Source organism: Zootoca vivipara, chromosome 11, assembly GCF_963506605.1.
Source record: "Zootoca vivipara chromosome 11, rZooViv1.1, whole genome shotgun sequence".
In the NCBI taxonomy this organism is placed as follows: Eukaryota; Metazoa; Chordata; class Lepidosauria; order Squamata; family Lacertidae; genus Zootoca; species Zootoca vivipara.
In genome coordinates this window covers 49,855,592-49,877,516 of record NC_083286.1, presented here as the reverse complement: position 1 = coordinate 49,877,516, position 21,925 = coordinate 49,855,592, and the positions used below count along the sequence as shown (strand labels likewise).

Sequence of the window (21,925 nt, the reverse complement as noted above, 5' to 3'; positions counted from 1 at the left end):
CTTCCTCAACCTCGGCCCTCCAGATGTTTTGAGACTACAATTCCCATCATCCCCGACCTCTGGTCCTGCTAGCAAGGGATCATGGGAGTTGTAGGCCAAAAACATTGAGAGGGCCGAGTTTGAGGGAGCCTGATGTAGAGCCATTGGCAGGGTGGATAAAAATAAATGATTTAAAAAAATAAAAAAAATGGATATTTTAAAAAATTTAAATTGGATTTTTAAAAAATAAAATGCTTTCAGAGGAATAATCTTTCTAAAGATAGTTTTCTATTTAACTTACATTATAATCCATCAGGAAATAAGGATTTGCTTTTAAATATGTTGCATGAGGCTTTATATGCAATGTTTTGGTAAATGAATTCCATTAATCCATTCACAATGTCATGCTCTTCCAGAGGTTTCTATAAGATTATTTGGGACAGTTTTTCTAACAAGAAGATATTATCACAGATGCTTGTTTTTGCGGTTTTAAAAAGTGTGAATTTGTGCCTGCAGGGATAACATGCCTTTTCTTCACAGGAAAAATGTTATAAATTAAACATACACAGGGGGGGGGGGACCTTAATCCCATTGTTCCATTGCAAATTTATATACGTACGCAGAACCAGCCCCATAGCTCTTAAATGCTAAGTTCCAAGAGGTTCAATGAACAGATTGTTTCGAGTGGAATAGATCTGCACAAGTAGCTAAGTGTGAAGCAGTAAAAATGAAAGTGCAACCTTGTGAGCAGCATAGCTGCCAAGTTTTCCCTTTTCTCGCGAGGAAGCCTATTCAGCATAATAGAAAATCCCTTAAAATAAGGGATAACTTGGCAGCTATGGTGAGCAGAATACTCCACAAGTCTTGGGATCTTTGTGTAATAATTGTGCAAGTTAGTTGCATGTCTGTGCAACTCAGACTTGAGCATACCCTCCAACTCCCAGTAAGAAAAATCCGGGATCAGCAGCGGCACAGCTCCGGAAGTTGCTTCTGGACATGCGTAGAAGCAACTTCCGGTGCCGGCGGTGCCCGATTTCCGGTGCCCAGACATGGGCAGAGAGGCACCGGAAGTCGCTTCTACGCATGTCCAGACATGTGCAGAAGGAGCCTCCCTGGCAGGTAGGAAATCTGGGGATTTACAGGATTTTTCTCTATTCGGGATAACACGGGAAACGGTTTTAAATACGGGGGTTTCCCGCAAAAAACGGGAGACTTGGCAGCTATGGACTTGAATCAAGTGCTGAAGGCACTTCAGGGCTGGCAACCTCTTCCCAATCCCAGTGGGTTCCAACAACTGCACTAACACTTAACTATACAGGATAGGCACCTGAATGTGTAAGCAAATCCAAAGAGGTGGTGATGGAGGAAATAGTAACTGGGATCTGTTAAGTCCTTGGTGAGACCTTGAAGTGCTTGCCAGTCAACTAATAAGAGTTCACTGGTTCCAGGCCTTTCTTCCCATTTGTAAATATTAAGATTATGCCAGCAAGAATGAGTCTCTCTCTAAAATAATGATTTAAATCAAGTCTTACTGACTAGTGATTTAAATCGTGATTCAAATCGATTTGATTTAAATCAAATCCACCCTGCCAAATTTCAGAACTGTTATCTTTGTTGAAAATTGGGCTAGTCAAGCTAAGCAGATTTTTTTTTAATGTACTTTTGGAAGTACATTACATATTCTAGGAGGATTTTTCTGGAGTGCCAGAAAAACTAAGTTAATAAAAGTAGAGAAAGTATGCTTTAAAATGTGGTGGTTTATGAGAGTTAAAAGAAGGGGGAAGTGATAATTTTTACAATATTGCTTTGCATCAACTTGAAAATCCAAGCTCGTGAAAAAGAGAGTTGGAAATAGTTGGGACAAGGATTGTTTATATGCTAGTGTAAAATACTGTATATAGGAAGTTAAATATTGCAACCTATTTATCCACATCCCTATATCATATTTTCATGCATAGAAGCTGGCTGTTGGAAGATTTAGGGCAGACAAAAGAAAGTACTTCATACAGGGCAGTGATGGCCAGGGCTGGCGCAATACATTTTGCCACCCGAAGCAAGCCACAAAATGGAACTCACCACCACCACACCAGGGAAGAAGGGGTGAGTGAAGATCTCCATCAGAAACAAGTTGGGAAACTCAAATCACCCTTACTCAATGGTCAAGTGGAAATCAAAGGCCATTGCAGTGAGGAAAATGGGCCCGCTCTGAATCTTGTTAGGTGGGTGCACAGCCCAGGAGACCCCAGAGGCAGCCCCCACCATTCATAGCTGCCAAGTCTCCCGTTTTCTCCAGGAAACCCCCGTTTTTCCAGCTGTCCCCAGCCGAAAAAACTGATTTTTCTTGTTTTCCCCCGGTTTATTCTGGCGCGGCGGCCATTTTGGAACTGGGCGGAGCATGCTCAGAAGCGACTTTTGATGCTGCTCTGCCCAGTTCCAAAATGGCTGCAGTGTGACTTCTGGTGTGGCAGCCATTTTGGAACTGGGCACAGCAGCATCAAAAGTCACTTCTGAGCATGCTCCGCCCAGTTCCAAAATGGCCGCTGCGCTACTTCTGGTATGCTAATTTCAGTCCGGTCCCTTATTTTTCAGAGAGGAACTTGGCAGGTATGCCACCATTTCCTCCCTAGGGGTGGGAGTAGACCAGCCGCATCTCCTATTCTCCAAGAGGGCACTGTGGGGGCAGCACTGGAGGGGGCGTCAGCCAAGGAGGTGGCAGATTCCACTTCCAAGGAGTGGGCCCGGCTATCGCTGCCACAGTGGAAGCAACAGCAGCAGACCAAGACTTCCTTGGTGCTGCTGCTCCTGTGGTTCACCTTGCCTCTTGTGTGGGTCGGCCCCGGTGATGGCCACCAACTTGGATGGCTTTAAGAGAGGATTAGACAAATTCATGGAGAATAAGGCTATCAATGGCTGCTAGCTATGTTCTATCTGCTAGCTATACAAGTTACTGGGGGTGTCACAAGTGGGGAGAGTGCTGCCACGCTCAGGCCCTGCTTCCCAGCAACATTTGGTTGGCCACTCCACGCAGAACTGGATGGGCCTTTGACCTGATCCAGCACGGCTCACCTTACATTCCCCTTCCAGAATCATTCACGTCCGACTCACCTTTTCTAAGCGTATCTCGAGTAGCTTCCACCTCTCTGTTGATGCGGTTTTGCTCCGGCTCGACAGGAGGCGGAACGTCCAATTCATCCTCTGTCTCATCATCACTATATGGCACCTCTTCGTCGTTGGGCTGGGAGTCCTCGTCAAAGGTAGTTTCCGAATCTCTTTCAGAATTCATCCTCCTAGCCGTTCCTAAAGCCCGAAATGAAAGCAAACCCAAGTTCAGCCTAGCAGGATAGCCACAGGACACAGACCCACCCCATCCCCCACCCCCAGTCCCTGCTGTTCCTTAGTGAGAGACTTTGCAAGCTGGAACAAAGTTCCCTTAGCACCACTTAAAAATAATAATAAAAGGTATTAATTTTTCTGAATCTCAGCCATGCATCTGTTTTCAGTTGCCTGTCTCCTGAAGTGGCTGAAGTCTAAGACATAGTCCCTGGTAACAGATTAAACTGCCAAGAGAGGTTGGGCTGAGAGTTCTGTAGTCTTGTGCAAATACACCTGGCAGTTTACAGGCAGTAAAATGTAACGGTGGCAGTGGGGAAATTTTAAAGGATCGTTTTCTAAGTGCATAGGTACAGCTAATTTCTTCGTGTATTCCAGCCTCGATTGTTCTTGGCTCACGTTGCTAGCAGACAATCAAGCTCAAGGTGGACTACTGAGGGGAGGGCGTATACTTTACATCCAAAGGGAAGTCAATTCACCCATCAAATTCCTCTCAAAGAGCCAGAGGGTTTTAGCTGTTTCCATATACGTGAGCAACACACATGCTTTCCAGGTATTAGATCATGGGTGGTGAAGATCTTGTGCCCCTACAGAGGATGTTGGACTCCAACTCACATCAGCTCCCAGCCATGATGGCTCATAGTCAGGGATGATGGGAACTGAAACCCAGAAACATCTGAAGGGCCACAGATTCTTTATCCCTGCAACAGGACTTCCATTCGAACTATCAGAGAAAAAAGGGAAATCAGCATGGATGTGCCACAGTGTCAACAGTTGCCCAAACTTGATAATGATTTCAAGGATTCAAAATGTTCCACATGAAGTTGTTGTAAACAAAGTTGTTGTCTTATTATCTCCCGTATTAAAGATGCGAAGGACTGAGGCTGAGAGAGAGAGAGAGAGAGAGAGAGAGAGAGCAGTGTGCCTAGTGAGTTCACAGCAGATGTTAAAATTTGGACTTTCTGATTCATTGCTCTGGTTCTTTACCCACCCCCTACACTGGGATTTCTGCACTCATCCCTTTTTAGCCACCACCACCACCATCATTAAGGCAAATTTAAACACTTCCTGATCAGAAAAAAATCTCAAAGTGGTGTACAGATAAAATGCAGCTAAAATCCATAAAAGCAATGAAAAACAACATCAACATTGGGGGCAAAGATAAAACCAACACAACATTTTTAAAAAATGAAGGCAACTGAAAGATGTGCCTGGATAGACTTCAAAAACAAAAAAACTCTCAGATTGCATAAAGCTTCAGCAAACTTCCAGTTAAGCCATTTTAACCATGTTGAAAGGTCAGATTTATCCGCATCTCCAACCTTATATAGACAGTGTTATAAATGCAGTATTTGTTTCCCCAACACACAGGCAAAGACAATCCTAGATTTCTTCTCGATATCTGCATCCTGAAAATATACCTTATTCTCTCATTCACTTGGAGACGCAAATTTAGTTAATCGATGTAATAAAACTAAAATGTTTAGCAAACCTTTTTTTCAACAAGTGGCAGGATCTAATAAAATGACCACATGCTTCTATCCTGCATGTGTACAGAGGCTGGACAGCTATCCGTCAGAGACGCTGGAGCTGCAGTCAGCATTACAGATCCTGCATTGCAAGGGGGCTCAGCTGGATGACCTCTGAGTACACATTTTCATCTCTATGATTAAGGATCTTTTGCCTAAGGCACAACCTTGGCATTGCCACCTGCCTTCTGTCCCCAAAAAACTCCTTAGAATGAGATGTGCAATTATGCAGCCATCCCTTATCAGTACAGCAACTGAATACTAAAAAGCAGGCCTTTGTTTGTGTGTGGAAATGAATAATAAAAGGGAGAAAGCAAAATAGGTGCTTCAGAGATGACAATAAAGACACTTTTCCAATAAAACACAACAGCACAAAGAAGTGCCCCTCTATCTTATAGACCGTTTTGTTTCTTCTTAACGAAGCCTAACAGAACAGAATATGTTGTATTTGAAGTATGACTACAGTCCTTCTCTCTCAGGGGAACTGAACAATGGTTTTGCAGCAGAAAGTTGTAATTTAAAGAAGACACACAGCTTTACCCTCTGCCAATACCAAGCATTACACTCCACCCCACCCCACAAACTGATTGACTGATGATTTGATTTGTATACTGTATAAGCAGTATGCAGAAAACTGAAAGAACAACATTGCAAAGTTACAAAACATATGAAAATCAACATCAATTCATTTTCCCTCTGGCACACCCGCTTCCTCTCAGCATCTGGGTTCTCCCCTAGGGCCCAAACAAACTCTCAGCTCACCCACAAAAGTCTCAAAATAAGAGTTCCTGGAAATAGTCACCCTAGCCTTTCACTCCAAACTTGCATTTTACGGGCTGGCCCAAGGTGGATGGTACCGTACTTCCTCAGGCTGCCTACAGTTGTGTTCTATTCGGTTGCCCTCTCCACACCCAGTTCTAGGTGCAGCACAGTTTGAGTTTCCCAGGGGGTCCAGAGGATGGGTTGAGGAACCTATGCTCCTCTGAAAAATTGCTGGATGACAACTTTCACCATCCCTGACCATTGGACCCTGCAGGCTGGGGCTGGGGCAGGGCAGGGAGGTTGGAGTCCAACAACATCTGGACAGCCACAGGTTGCCCATCCCTGCAATAAAGCTTGTTAAAAACTACTAAAAATGGGAAAGAAGCATATGCAATGGGAACCCAAAGCTCAAGGGAAACTCATTTGAAAGTGGAACGAACTTAAATAGTGTTGAAATTGAACACGAATGTCACTACGCTTTAGGGTGCTTAACAGACAAATTAGTTGGATTAGATCATTACATTTAAATTTGAATTTTATCAAATATAAAAGCTGCCTTTCTGGGATGTATTAAGGAGGTAAGCTTACAATTTCACAAGCAGTTACCATTTCCTAGAGGGAAGGGCCGTTGCCGTTGCTTCACTTCCCATTACACTGACTGCAGCCGCCAAAACAGACTGAAGAAATAAAAAAGTGTGTTCTAAATTCAGAGCCCCGACGATTAAGATTTGGGTTTAAAAGGAAATTGAGTAGGAGAATGGAGCTCCACACCTCCGGGCAAGAATCACGGCCTGCAGAGAGACAGTAGTCATAGCAGCACAATTCCAGTCCTCAGTCCTCCATGCCACAAGGACTTTAAACCATGATTTTCCATTTGAATTCTAGTAAGGCTACACAAATGTGCTTCCACACCTGCATATTATAGGAACACTGTTTTTGCTGATACAGTCTAGGCTAGGGAGTGGCCCTGTTAATGCCTAACAGGGTAGTAAAAAAACACACAAACCAAAGCCTTTTAGCCGCTCCCCTAGCCAACTGTTCAACAAACTCTTTGTGCTGGATACCGGATACTCATAAAGAAAAGAGTATTATGACCCTGAGCAGTTCCTTTACAAAAAATAATAATGAGAGAGAATCGTGACAAATCAGTTATGCTAACTACCCACACAACAGATCCCCATTTTATATGAAAGAGGTATACTGATGTATAGTAAGACGCAAGGCAGAATGCTCATAAGACATGTACAATTGCTTTCATTTTTTTCAAAAATAAAATAAAATTGCAGACTGTCGAGTAAGTTGAGCAACACACTCCAAACAGGTTGAAAGAAAGAAAGCCTTCTGGCATCGATTTGGTTTCTGACGTCCTAAATGCAACTTGGGTGATCTCATTCTGACTCAGCAATATTTTTCTCCATCTCAAAACACAACAAGCCTAGCTTGCTAATAAAGGCAATAACAACAAACTCAAAAGAATTGTGTATTATGCCACTTAAATCAACAGTCAAGAAGAACTGAAGCAACATGCCAGTTTCAAGGATACAACCTCTCTCCCTAACTAGCTTTCAGATTCCATGGCTGCATATGTTTACTTGTGAATGAGCCGCTTTTCTGCATCAAATGATTGCCAATCTCATAGATTTTTTGATAGGATATGGAGCAGAGGGTTTTGTTGATTCTAACTAAGCAGAACTTAAGTAATTCATATTAACAATAATTTTAAGAAGTACAATTAGGAATGCAGCACTTTCTTTGAAAATGCAAGAGTTTTGCAAACTCCAGCAAGGCAGCAACCCCACTTTCCTGGGAACCATTTCTAAGGACCACAACAGTGTCTTTGCTTCTCCACTTTCAGCAATCCCTTTTGATTCAATGGTTCCTATCAGATTCAAAAGAAGAATCCTTCTAAAAACTTGAACTCGTGAAACTTTTGTCTGCCAATCGTCCAGACAGAGAAGGTTGCTGCTCGAAAGCAAACCTTGATCAGTAGCGATCAAGACTTTAATCATCCACGTAATATAACACAGACCAAATATTCGCAGCGGACAAGATGGTATCATGTTCTTCCAAATCTTCATAGGGAAAATTCTTTTCTATCCATGGGTTTCCTCATTTTTGTATTTAATAGTGCCCCAGAAGACACACACTGCAATTAATTATGCTCCTGAAATAAGCACTTTTTAAAGATAACCCCACATCAAGCACAGTACAGAGCTAATAAGTTTAAGGCATCTAATTCTTTTCTGCCACTCAAGTCAATGGCTTTGCTCAACGCAACAGTCTAGTCTGGGGGGGAAACCCCACACTTTATCTCTTTGATTACATTGTATAGTCTTGCTCATGAACTATGCAACTTCACTAACTTCAACAAAATACAGTATTTTATGTAAGGTCATCCAGGAACCCTACCCCTTGTACAGGTGACAAGGTGAACTCCTATGTCCCTCCTCAGTACCCAAAAGCTCATCATCATCCTGCCCTCGGTAGCACATGGCAGTACACAGAGGGTAGCCTTCAACCCACTGAGGCGAGGAGTTTCACTGGCACAGGGCAAGCAAGCAGACTGCCATTTGCTTCTTCCTGGTCTGGAAACCGGTTTGCTAGCCTAGGTCAGCTGAGCCCAGCTATGCTGAAGACTCAAATTTGAACAGGTTGCAGACCTTTTACACATCCCTTTACCCTCTTTCCAAACAATCATTTTGGGCATTGAAGGGGGAGGGACTATTCAGGCTCAGCCTACCGTTGCCTCTGAAATAACTGCAGGTGAAGGAAGAAAGATCTCAGTGGCGCTATACCTTTCTCTTAGTCCATTCTCCCCACCCTAGCCTGGCTGATAAGGTGGGAGGGAAGGAGCAGACAAAAAAGCCAGTCGTTTTCATTTCCTCTGCAATTACACTTGAGTATGCATACAGATAACATGGACTGGCCTAGAGATGGATTAAACAAGTTTCAATTCTGGTCTCCAGGCATTAACACATCAGGTGAATAGGTAGGGCAGCCACAGTGACTTCATGACGCCACAATCTATACAGCAACAGTGCTTGCTGAAGGTATACCAAAAGCTTGCTGGAGCTCCCTACTGTACAGTACTTCCAAACATAAAAGGCAATCGTCCATCCTCAAGTGGCTGTGTACATGCCTCAGGGAACATGCAGTTCACTCAGGACTTCCCAGCACATGAATAGAGCTGTTTAAGGAGACATCTGAAAGATTATACATTTTTTGCTGCAGCATGCAGGAAGGCACTGGTGTCCAGACTGTCATTCCAGCAAGATAACAGGAATCAGTGTTTTACTGAGCCAGTAGTCATTGACATCACAGCAGCAGTACAGCATCCATTTTTTAAGAAGTTATATACAATCATACCTTGGTTTTCAAACAGCTTAGTTCTCGAACGTTTTGGATCCTGAATGCCACTAACCCAGAAGTGAGTGTTCCGGTTTGCAAATTATTTTTGGAAGCTGAACGTCTGATGGGGCTTCCGCGGCTTCTGATTGGTTGCAGGAGCTTCCTGTAGCCAATCAGAAGCTGCACTTTGGTTTCCAAACCTTTTGGAAGTTGAACGAACTTATTGAACAGATTCTGTTCGACCTCCAAGGTACGACTGTACTGTGTTTAAGCCCTTTGCCTTTATTTCTGAACCCTTAAGTTACATGCACTGAAAACTAAGCAGTTTGCAGGAAAATGAAGTTATGTAGCAAATGATCCAAAACAGGGTCCCTGAAAGAACTCATGCTCATTATTTCAATTACTCTGGCATTTTGCTATTTCTTTATTGCTATTTTTTTAATGCCAGCTTTCTGCAAACTAAGATAGTGTACGAAAAAAATCAAAGCAACAGCAGCATTATAAATACCATTTAAAAGTATAAAACTGTCCCCAGAGAAAAACCCACGCTTGGAACACGGATCAGGAAAGCACAGACTTGTGCTGGGGCAAAAGGTAAGTGTAGATGAGCCCCTACTCCAACGGGTAGCTTACAAAAAGCACAAGACAACTAAAATGTAAACACACACACACACACAAGCTAAAAACCTCAGAGTTATGAAAGCCACATATGAAAACGCAGTCTGCAGGATTAAAACTGCATTGGAAAAAGCTGGGGGGGGGCGGGGTGTATGCAGTAGGGGAAAAGAAAAGTCCTTGCAGGGCCAAAAGGACAATAAAGTGCCAATTTAAATTGTGTTCTATTGTTGCACACCATCCTGGTACTGCAATATATATATAAACAGCAGAACTGCTGTATATAAAATAAATTAAAAATAGGTCCCAGGGACAGCTCTGCCTCCAAAAAAAGGAGAGGCTGCCCCACAGTTACAGCACCACTGGAGCAAAAGTCCTCTTTGGTTTTCCATCCATCTCACCTGACAATGATAGGAGGCTCTCCATGTTACCTCAATGTCTGTGCATGCCCATATGGCCAGAGGAAGCTCTGATCCAAAGCCATTAAATGTCGTACGTACAGAGCACAGGCTGCCAATGTGTACGCTATGGAGGCTCATTTGGGACTGTTGGCAAGAGAATGTAGGACAACTGTGTTTTCCTTACATATTCTTAATTCAAAAAAGTGAACAAATCTTAGCTTAATTGTTCTTTCATTGAGATTACAGATACAGTCATACCTCGACATCTAAACGAATCAACTTCCGAAGGTTTCGACTTCCAAAGTTGACAACCCCGGAAGTCTTTTCCCCGCGCGTGCAGTCCACACATGCACAGAAGTGCAAAGTCATGCTTTGCGCATGTGCAGAACGGGCGCTTCAACTTCTGAAGACTTTGACTTACGAAGACAGCCGCGGAACGGATCGTCTTCGTAAGTCGAGGTACCACTGTATAGTGTAAAGGAGTTAGAGAAGAGCTTTCAGCAATATGCTGGGACAGGTGGGAGGTTTGATTTGCCTCGAAAAGTGAACTTGCTAATTCACACTTTCTAAAACAATAGGTGCACCGATGTACAGCCAACCATCAAAATTCACACTTCTCCGTATTTTGCAAGGCTGTTCCCCAGCCAAGCGAATGTGTACAAAATTGTATATTCCAACGTATGCATATGAATGCATATATTTGTGAAAATCGCATTTTATCAGGGGAAATTGCCTCGCGAAAATTTGTATACGAGGCAAAACTGCACACATCACATGAATAGAGCAGGAGAAATTTGCACACAAATGCTGAAGTATTTTCGGGGGGGGGGGGATTCGCAAACCGAAGTGAAAATGTGGACGACTGGACTGAACAAAGAATGGGGTTTTTTAAAAAAGTTACTTGAAAGAACACTGTAACAATTGAAAGCATTAGCAAGATTTTGAAAACACTTGCAATGAAGAGAGAACTATGATAAAAAATAGAGTTTTAAGAAAATATGGAGAATACGATACAATGCAGTTTGAAAATAATATCTGGGGAAACCATGGAGGGGTGGAGGGAGGTTCAGGGATTCTGAGAATCCTGTTTGTAAAATGATTATGATTTACCGGTATGTATGATTATAAATGTTAAAAGTGAAAATGAATTTTAAAATGTGTAAATAAATAAATAAAAAAGAAGACTGGGAGAACGAGCAGCTGATACTGGCAGATCCCTAGCAATATGGAATGAGAGGGAGAGGAAGCTCAGTTAGCCTTGGTAGGAGAAGTGGGTAGTATAATAATAATAATAATAATAATAATAATAATAATAATAATAATAATTTATTTGTACCCCGTCCATCTGGCTATGTTTTTTCAGCTACTCCGGGCGGCTTCCAACAAAAATTTAAAATACATTAAAATGTCACACATTTAAAACTTCCCTGAACAGGGCTGCCTTCAGATGTCTTCTAAATATCAGATAGTTATTTATCTCTTTGACATCTGATGGGAGGGCATTCCACAGGGTGGGTGCCACTACCGAGAAGGCCCTCTGCTTGGTTCCCTATAGCTTTGCTTCTCGCAGTGAAGGAACCGCCAGAAGGCCCTCGGTGCCGGACCTCAGTGTCCGGGCAGAATGATGAGGGTGGAGACGCTCCTTCAGGTATACTGGACCAAGGCCGTTTAGGGCTTTAAAGGTCAGCACCAATACTTTGAATTGTGCTCGGAAACGTACTTTGACTTGTGCTTGGAAAAGTGTCCCTATTTTCATCTGTGAAACATTGAGCAGTATGTACTCTTACCAACTTTTCCTTCACACCTGCTTGCTGGCACAAATGCCATGCCACTCAGCATGCACAGAGAGCCTTTTCCTGTACTTTGGACTGCCTCAGATAACCCACCCACCCCCACCCCCTGTGTACATGTATGGATCTGCACTTTGGGGACAAAGGGCTTTTCGATAAGATGACATGCTCAAGCCTACCAGGCATATACAAAAAATCGAGCAATGAAACTATACAAGACAGGCTGCAGCTCATATATGTACGGCTGAGTGTACCAACACAAGACTACGCAGACAGGTGGCATTCACATTTATGAGTATATTCCACATGCAACTGGAATTCCAAGAACCATGCACAATGCTTGCTGAAGAACAAATATTGCAATAATGGAGCAGGGTGTGGAAAAGTAAACACCAGATCTTTTGAAGTTTCGGAGCCTAAAAGGAACAGGCATTTTCTCCCCTGCCTCCACAATTCTCCTGAACGCCTTTCCAATTCCAAACTTGCTCTAATCATCCTTTTCTCCCTGCCATTCTTCCTTCTGTTGAGTGACAACAGTGGTCTCTGGGCACAGGGTGAGGATGCCAGAGGGAACCATAAGCAGAATGCTACCAATGCCCAAACTGGGTCACATTTGCCACCGATCTGAAAGGCAATTGAGGAAATGCCAATTGGAGAAGACTCCCACGGGAAAAGAAGCTCTTCTCTACAGTACTGATTTACTTCTACCTCCTCCATGATCCTGATTTACCACTTAACTACCCCCGCCCTGGTGCAACTACCCCCAAGAAAACTTTCCCCACAAAGTACAGCAGCTGTCGCAAGAGTTGCAGCTGGAATCTGTTTCCGCCCTGTGGAACGCCCTCCCACCAGATGTCAAAGAGAAAAACAACTACCAGACTTTTAGGAGACATCTGAAGGCAGCCCTGTTTAGGGAAGCTTTTAATGTGTAATAGATTAATGTATTTTAATATTCTGTGACGTGGGGTTCATGATTTCAGCTCTCTTGACATAATATGCTGGAGACAGTTCTCTAGTAACACTTCTTTATTAAAGCAAACAAGACTGAGCTCTGAGGAGAGGAAAGCTACATTTATAGGGACGGGGGACTAGCTAGAAAGGGATACTGTACCGGTACATTTTGGAGGGAACAATATCAGGCAATCACAGTGCTGCCTTTTGGAGGAAACCAATAAGACAGAGAATCCAAATACAGCGGCTTAAATGAACCAATAGTAGCTGTACCTTCTGGAACCAAAAGGCAGTTACTTTACCCTAATGCAAATACAGACAATAGTAATACAGTTATACAATCATTTGACTCAATACACAATATTATTATTATTAGTTTACAACAACTTAGTGCCAGCAGCATGACCTAGGGTGCTGTGATCACAGATCCATACATCCCCAAGAACCGCAAAAGTAGTTATACACAGCCAAGTAGGTCGGGAGAGCTTTTGGCTCGTTGCTTTCGAAACAAAAAGTGCTTTTTCGAACCAATGAGGTTTTCAAATGTAGTTTAGGATAAGGTATCTGGTCTCTTGACCAAAGGCAGTGCTTAGGGAGGCAAAAGTTATTGGCCACACCTAAGGTAACTATTTGAATCCCGGCCTCTTATCATTTACTAATAAGATTCTCAATCATTGCGATGGAGATGGGGCGGGCGCTGCAGAAAGAGGTCAAATATATTACAGATATTGTGCTGCTAGAGATGTGCGATTCCAGAATCAGTAGCAGAAGCAGCACAGTTGTCTCTCATTCACTAGAGCAGGGGTAGTCAACCTTTTTATACCTACCGCCCACTAATGCATCTTTCTTGATGGTAAGATTTCCTTACCATCCACCAGTGCTCAATGGAAGGAAGATTCAGCTTGTGCCATAGAACTCCCTACCGCCCACCTAGAATCCTGAAACGCCCACTAGTCGGTGGTGGGAACCAGGTTGACAACCCCTGCACTAGGGTCAAGACACACAGGAAATTTATATGCTCACTTAATATACAAGGGCAGAGGAGTGTCTGTTCAAGTGGAATAAAGTTCAGATGGAATCTTGGAGAACCAGGTGGCAGTAGAGGAGTAGACATGATAAAGTGCAGTAGCTGAAGAAAAGATGCATTAAGGACTACAAATGCACTCAAATGTCAGCCAGTGAAAAATGCAGCCACGCAGGTAATGGCTGGTACTAGGAAGTTGATTTGCTACACTTCATGTGTATTGTACCAGTTGCACTGTGTGACAGTGTGTTCCCAGGCCCAACACAAAGTGCTGGTGGTGACATTCAAAGCCCTAAGAAGTTTGGGAGTGGGTTACTTGAAGGACCGCTTTCACTCTCACCACCCTGCCCTTATCATGCCATCCACATTACAGGCCCCATTCATGTACCCACCTACAGGGCCGGCTCTAGGGGTAGGCTGGGTGGTGCAGGGCGCTAGGGCGCCGGCCCGGCAGGGGGGCATCGTGTGCCAGAGCCGCGCGGAAGCCGTGCTGCGCCCTGTGCCTGCCCACCAGCCACGACAAGAAACGGGGCGGAGTGGGGGCGCTGGAGCGATCTCCGCACCAGGGCGCCCGACATGGTTGAGACGGCCCTGCCCACCTATGAGAGCAAGCAGAACGGCAGGCACACAGGACAGGGCCTTTTCAGCAATGGCCCCACTTCCTGTGAGATTGGGCTTGCCTTATCCCTACAAAACCTCAAGCAGGGTCTAAAGATATCTCTGACATTTTTATAGAACAGTTTTAAGTGATCTGGGGATATGGCAGGCTGTTTTATTCTATTCACATTGTGTCATTTACACCTGTGATGGACAGGCTCTTATTTTAATGTGCTAATTTTAAAACTAAAAGTAGATTTAGTTTTCAGCTGTGTTTTGCTGCCTTAAACCACATTTGTCACATTTTCCGGCATTAAAATATGTTAAATAAAAAATTGATACCGGTATTGAGAAAGAAAAGGAAGACACGAAAGAAAGCAGCTCTGGGCACAGACAGCAATTAGTTCCAGAAAGAATGAGTGGAGGTAATGTTAAGAAGCAGATAAAGGAGGCCAAAAGTAAAATATAAAGACAGCAACACAAGATCTCTAAGAGTTTACATCAATCACAATATCAAGCAGCTGAATACATACTTCTACAGTTCCCTCTTGTCCATTTAATTCTTCACAAAAGGATCCGTCAGATATGCACAACATATTGAAGATAAGCAATTGCTCTTGTCATTTTGAGCAATCCCTAACCAAACAGCCTCATGGAATATTATCCTTCATTAAAGTTGTATTAGTTGCCTTTAATTGCTTAAAGATGTATTAATTGCTCCTGTAACAGGAGATTCTGCCAGAAAAAAAGAGTCCAATTTGCACAACCAGATATGCTTCGAAAATATTAACAAGAGTTCAAACCAGGTCAAGCATGACATTAACATGTGTCAAGCTGAAGATGAGTGTTCAGAGATCTTCCCGCTTTATCACTTGGATCAAAATAAAGGCGATAGAATACCCAAATCCCAGAGCAGAACAGGACCTCCTTCGCGTATTATAGTCAATCTTGGCACTGAACTGGGAGATTCACAGGCTAGGCTTCTTCTACCTCCTTTTTTGAAAGCTGGAATCTCACTTCTGAAATAGCATGAGCGACTCTATGGATTCTAATTTCACAAAACACCACGGTAACACCTTCTGTTAGCCCTAACTAGTATAAAATAGCACAGAAATACAAAGCATAGACTTCTGAACTTAAAAAGGATTTTGGAAGTAGATACGTTAAATTGTATGATGAATTACACAGATAATTTCTTCCACCAGGGTATTTCTAGCTGTAGTGCTGGCTGGTGCCTAAAACAAGGTGGCATTCAAAAGCCCAGTATCTTCCAACTCACCAACCCACGGCCAAACCCATCAAAGTTGACAGTGCCCTGTTTCCCACACCCCTCTTATTTCTATCCTTAGCTACCAATCCTATTGCACATCTACTTAAAGTGTGTGTGTGTGTGTGTGTGTGTGTGTGTGTGTGTGCAACACACACACACACACACATTCTCTTGTCAAATTGCTCAAGACTGTTCTCAGAAGTTTCAAGCTTTTTTTAAAAAAAGTACTTGAACAACATTTCTCTAAACGTTTCCCCTAAGAGGAAAGGAACCAGATTTGCAAAGCTTCAGGCATAGATTGTGCATAAAACCCAAATGCGAACCAGGAAAACTTCAGAAGAAAGTCGGTTAATTTCTGCACCTCATAAACCATGAGCTAGGATTATGTCCACACGCCCTTCCGATCTCAATCTATTTGCTCTTAAAATACCACTAAGATATAGATTTGTGCATCTGTAGGCAGGTGCGGAACCAAGTCCGAAAGAAAGCAAGTCTCCCCCAAGGCCATCTGATTATATATAAGCAAAGACGAGAAACCATATTTCTAAAAGGCTATCACCAAATCTCACGCATAAAGCAGTTGAAAGGAAAAAAGGGGGGGGGAACAAACAGTGAAACTTATGAAACACCTGCAATTGTTCTTCCTGGAGCCAATATATATTCCCCCGACCCAACTGTCATTCTAAGATAAAAGAAAGTGTTGGGACAGAATTTATGGTGGGGGTTGCCTTAGTTGGGGTGGCCGAGGGGCTGACATTGTAGGATAAGGTTCTGACATGCAGGGGCTCACAGCCACACCATATATCCAAAGCACTATTATACCACTTTAGCACCAGCACCCAAATGGCAAGAGAAGAACCTAATCAAGGTGGTCTTACCCTTAAAGAACTCAAGTTGAACAAAACTGGAAGTGGCGCCATACAGTCCACTCCAAAGCTGCCCCAAAACACCACTAGTGCCCTATTTGGACTCTGTTCAGCTCAACTTCATTATTATTGTTGTTATTTTGTTTGTGTGCAAAAAAAGCATTTCCCTCCAGTTTTCTTTCTCCCTCCCTCCCTCCGGACACTTCAGCCAAAAACCACCACATTCTAGCTAGCACTTGATGTGTGTTGGGGAGCAGGGAGGGAAGAGAGAGCTGGAATCACATGCTCTGCATTGCAGAAAGAAGCTTGAAAATCTAGTTTGGAGCTATCCAAAAGGCGTCTAAACAAAACAAAACAAAAAACCCTATTTTCCTCCAAGTGGTTTACAGTTGCCAACTTTTTTGCAACACTGTCTGGAAGAGCCGTTAGACTGGATTAAACTTGACTTACCTGATGAGAAACTTGTCCAGAATTAGAGATACTAACGAAGCCACTCTTGACTGTTAAAAATGTGGAAAATGCATCACTTACCAGAAGGTATGTGTGATTGTGCTACCTAACATCCTTAGTTAGAGATCTGTGTGCCTATAAAACAAATTACAATTCTATAAGCACACAGCAACATGCAAAAAAATCAGGTAAGTGCAAGCATGCCAATATTCACTCAGCATAGAATCAAGGCACACCTAAGGCAGCTCAGGAAAACACACATCCTGTTATTTAATTTTATAACTATTTATTCAGGCTTTCCAATAGAAGCCTGGTGCCTTTTAACTATATTTGGCAGCATGAATTGTTGATCTTAAGCCTGTTCTAGCAAACCAGGAAACTAAAAAAAACCCTAAACAACAGCAACACTGACAGAACTGAGCTAAAGCTACCAGTCTAAGCCTGTCCACATTTTTTTAGATTTGTACAAAATAAGATGGTTACAATTTCCAGAATTTTCTTTTCTTTTTCACCTTACGTCTCTCCACATTATGTTGTTCACAGGCGTTTACAGAACAAGAGCTTAGGTTAAATCACTGTAAGACGATAAACAGACTTAGCCCCACAAAAACAAAGCAGCATTAAAACCCTTAAGAGCAGAATTAGCCAAAACACTCAATCTCACTGAAGCAGCAACTCCGGAAAAGAATATACAGTACAGTACTCTTCGTTTAGCGTCCAAATGATAGAAGTGTAGCCATCAAGAACCCTGGGAGGGGGTGTTCCCGAACAACTGCTTAGCTGCAGACTAGCACATCTGATGGCACTGCAAGCTAACAAAAGCTTCTCTCTTTTTCTTATGGCTCCCACGTGCTGAGGTAGTAATGAGAAAAAACTTCAGGCTCGCATGCTAGAGACAGACAAGATCATGAGCTGTTGTTTTTAGACCAACTGGGCATTTTAAGAGCATGAGAGGAGCAAAGAATCATGGGAAATGGCAGCAGAAATTTGTCTGTTTGCAAATAGTGGTGACAGGCGTCAATCATAAGAGTGCCCTTGCAATCCAAATCAGTGATTCAGATGATTCAGATTTAAAATTAACCAACAAAAGCAGACCATTCCTGTTAAATGCTACATCAATGAATTGAAGCTGATCTGCTTTGGAGGCCCTGTTCCAGGTACCTGTATTGTTTTGAGGGGCATATGTCAAATGGGAGGGACGCGGGTGGCGCTGTGGGTTAAACCACGGAGCCTAGGGCTTGCCAATCAGAAGGTCGGTGGTTCGAATCCCCACAACGGGGTGAGCTCCCGTTGTTTGGTCCCATCTCCTGCCAACCTAGCAGTTCAAAAGCACAAAGTGCAAGTAGATAAAACAGGCACTGCTCCGGCGGGAAGGTAAACGGCATTTCCGTGTGCTGCTCTGGTTTGCCAGAAGTGGCTTAGTCATGCTAGCCACATGACCCGGAAGCTGTCTGCCAGCTCGCTCGGCCAGTAAAGCGAGGTGAGCGCCACAACTCCAGAGTCGTCCACGACTGGACCTAATGGTCAGAGGTCCCTTTACCTTTATGGCAAATGGTTAGGACCTCTGCCATATTGGCACCAATGTATCCCTTCCGGTGGCAAATGAATATTACTTTGTCTTAAAGGACAATTGGAGACTTTTCTCAGGATGGTAGAGGGCATGTGTGCTGTGTCCCATTGATGTAGTGGTGGCAACACCCCCCCTCTTCTGATAGGAAAGGAGGGGGCAAAAATGGGGGGGTCAAAGAGCATCAGTTGTGGGGGAGTGAGAAATGTCCCTATTTTCATCTGAGGAATGTTGGATGATATGAAAGTCTGAGACCAGAGAAGGCAAGGAAGAATGGGAGGCGTGGTCTACTTTACATTGTGTGTGTGTGTGCATGTCTTTAATAAATAAAGTTGCAGGGAATCTGGAGCTGCAGAAAGCGAGTTCTCACATACATGCAAGCACTGGCCAGAGTGAGCTCTGCCCAAAGAGCATGCTGGAGCCAAACTACTTTGCCAGAAATTAAAATGCTTGGGTGCGACCACCAGCACCCGTAAACCTGCATCTCGTAAACAAGCAAGCAGAAGGTGATGTTCCAGATGTTTCTCTTCTGAGTAACATTTGGCCATGCAGTGCATCTGCAGACCTATACTGTTCAGTGCACGCGGATTCCACAAGCAGCTAGGCACATTTCAACAGAACGCACGTTCCGCTATTATATAATTAACCACAGTCACATCTTGGCTCAGCGTAGCCAATTCGCATAGACACCAGGGAGGAGGTTAACTAAAGCGTAGTGTGAAGCTTTGTCACTTGGAATGTGTCATGGAAAGTGTGCCCACAAAGCGTGAATGCAGTTCACTAACCAGCAATGCATCTGCCTAAAGAATGGAAGTGAGGGGAAGAAAAGAGGATCTGAGCGATTGGTACTGTCGTTTAGCATCGCATGGGAATAGATGAGGCTAGCTTCCTTTTACAGGAGCACATGTTTAAAGGGAGTGGCCTGGACCCAGGCAACAGGTAGACCTGCTTGTGCTTCCATGCATGTGTAGCCCCTTTTATGTTGCACAGGTGCCCAAGCATGCCTTGGGAGACGACAACTTCTACATCAGGATGTGTGGGAGAAGAGGAGGAAAGCAGGCGTTCCAAGTCAGAGCATGCCCTTTTGAAAACGGTATAGTCTGAAGGTGGGATGATGCAACTTCAGAAATTAAGGTGCAGCAAAATACCAGGAAGAGAAAACATTTATTTCCACAAACAGGGGTGTTGAACAAAAAAAAGAATTTATTTTTTTAAAAATAATAATAATACAATGCAGTTCAATCTTCAGTCTTTTCAGACCCACTTTTAATTTAACACTACCTACAACATGGGATCCACTTTTAATATTTGTATCATGCATGCCTAATGTTGCCCTTTGTTTCCAAGGTGAACAGATGCAAATGAGGGCACGGATATTGTACCTGTAACAGCTTAGCAGAGGAAGTAGTTTGGGCAGCTACAGGTTCTCTCAAACCCAGCTTAATAAGTCGCACCTGCCGAAATTCTCCTTCATAAATCTTAAAAGATACTCATTTGCTTCTGGTCATTCTGTCTGTCTCTCCTTGGCCTCCTCTCCCCCACTCTATTTTTTTTCTTATTTAAATGTTATGTCAGTTGTACCATGGTTGTTTGTTACTACAGTAATTTTAATAATAATAATAATAAATTATTATTTGTACCCCGCCCATCTGAGAGCTTGAAACCAAGTGAAGATGTCCGAGTGCCACCATGGCACCTGAGATCTTCACCAACTGGAGGCGCACGCTTGGGGATCCTTGGATTGTAATTTCCCCCCCACACTTATACCACAACCTGTAGAATACTGCCTGAGTTCTAGGGGCATACGGTGGTATGCAAATTTAATTAATTAATTAATTGACAATATATCTCAACTCGCTTTTATATATGCTCTATACAGCTGACTGTGCCCCCAAATACCCCAGCAAGAAGATCATAAAGTTTGCAGATGATACAACACAGGTTGGTTTAATCACGGCTGAAGAGGGGGAAGTGGCCTATAGGAAAGAAAGTTGAGCAGTTGGGGGAGTGGTGATGCAGGAAAAACAACATACTCCTTAACTTACAAGAAAACAAAATAGATTATTGTGGACTTTAGGAAATTTAAATTGAATATTCAGCCACTTATATTATTGAGGGGGAATGTGTCGGAACAGGTCTCTGTGTTCTGATTTCTGGGAATGGAGTTGACAGATGACCTAACCTGGGGAGAAAACAGCAAAGACCTGATGAAGAGAGCACAACAGAGGTTATACCTTTTGCGAATTCTCCGGAAAAATAATCTCTCAAAGGACTGTTGAGAGTGTATTAACTTATGGTCTGTGTGTATGGTTCGGGAGCTGCACGGCCAGGGAAAAAACAATGCTGCCCAGGGTTGTAAAGACTGCGGAGAGAATAATTGGGTGCACTCTTCCCACCTTGGATCAAATCTATGCTTCCAGGTGCCATAAGAAAGCTGCAGAGAAAGCACAGGATAGTGCGCACCCCGGAAATGATCTCTTTCAGCTTCTGCCTTCTGGAAGAAGGTACAGGGTTATGAAGACTAGAACTAGCCGCCTGAGAAAAAGTTTCTATCCAAATGCGATTTTGGTTTTAAATGCAGTGTAAGGTAGTCTTTATGGGGGTATATTGTATTTAATTATGGAGTATCAGAGTCTGTGGGGGGCTAATCAGGATGGGATAGCAGGCTTGTTGGTTCTGAATGTCTGATGAAGAGGGTTTTTTTTCCATTTCGTTGTTCTGTATGGGACAATGACAATAAAGATTATCTATCTAACTCCTCCACGTTCAGGAATGCTAAACAGTTGATCCAATTGTTCAGCAGCACACAGGGTTCCTGCAACAATATTAAAGAGCCATTACATGCAATCTAGCTGTCTTGTGCTTCCTAAAACGAACCAGGAACTGAGAAGCACCTGCTTTAAACTTTTAGCGAAAAGGAACTGAAAGTTGTGTGGGAAAGCAAAGATGCTGTGATCCAACACGATCTGTCCCAACGGATCTGTAGTAATGTACCACTGGAGGACTGATTAAATCAGGGCAAAAACAAGGAGGAGTCACGTCGAAGACTAATAGATTTACTGCAGAGTAAGCTTCTGGGCTACAGCTCACACCATGAGACACATGAAGGGAATCATTCTGCCCATCCCAATGTGGCAGAATTAAAATAGGCATTGAACCATTTAGGTAACTAAAAGGAGACGAAAAAAGCAAGACGAAAAAAATTCAACAATGATATATAGATAAATAAGCAGAGACGCTGTATGTTGATTTAGTGGGCTACCACTAGAGAAACAGTCTGTACGTATTTTGTGGAAGTGGGTTATATTATGGAACTGAAAAAAACCAACTGCAGCCATCTGCTTAAAAAGAATAGGGATGTGGGTTCTTTTCTTAACATCATGAAGTATCTGATGGTATTGTTCACTGTATACAGTTTAAGATATTTCTAAAAAAGCATATCCAGA

The 21,925-nt window shown here is 43.1% G+C and overlaps 1 protein-coding gene across 6 annotated transcripts in view; it reads right to left on the bottom strand.

The window, feature by feature from the left end:
- Positions 1 to 21,925, bottom strand: part of ATP8B1 (ATPase phospholipid transporting 8B1) — a 71,094-nt gene that overhangs the window by 35,961 nt on the left and 13,208 nt on the right. Inside the window, exons 1-2 of one of the 6 annotated variants that reach the window (XM_035100991.2) lie at positions 17,577 to 18,060; positions 3,085 to 3,276 (exon numbers count right to left, since the gene is read on the bottom strand). In XM_035100991.2, the coding sequence (XP_034956882.1) occupies positions 3,085 to 3,262 (178 nt within the window). In that variant the 5' untranslated portion in view covers positions 3,263 to 3,276; positions 17,577 to 18,060. The other 5 variants (XM_035100986.2, XM_035100988.2, XM_035100985.2 and 2 more) reach the window with 5 other exon arrangements.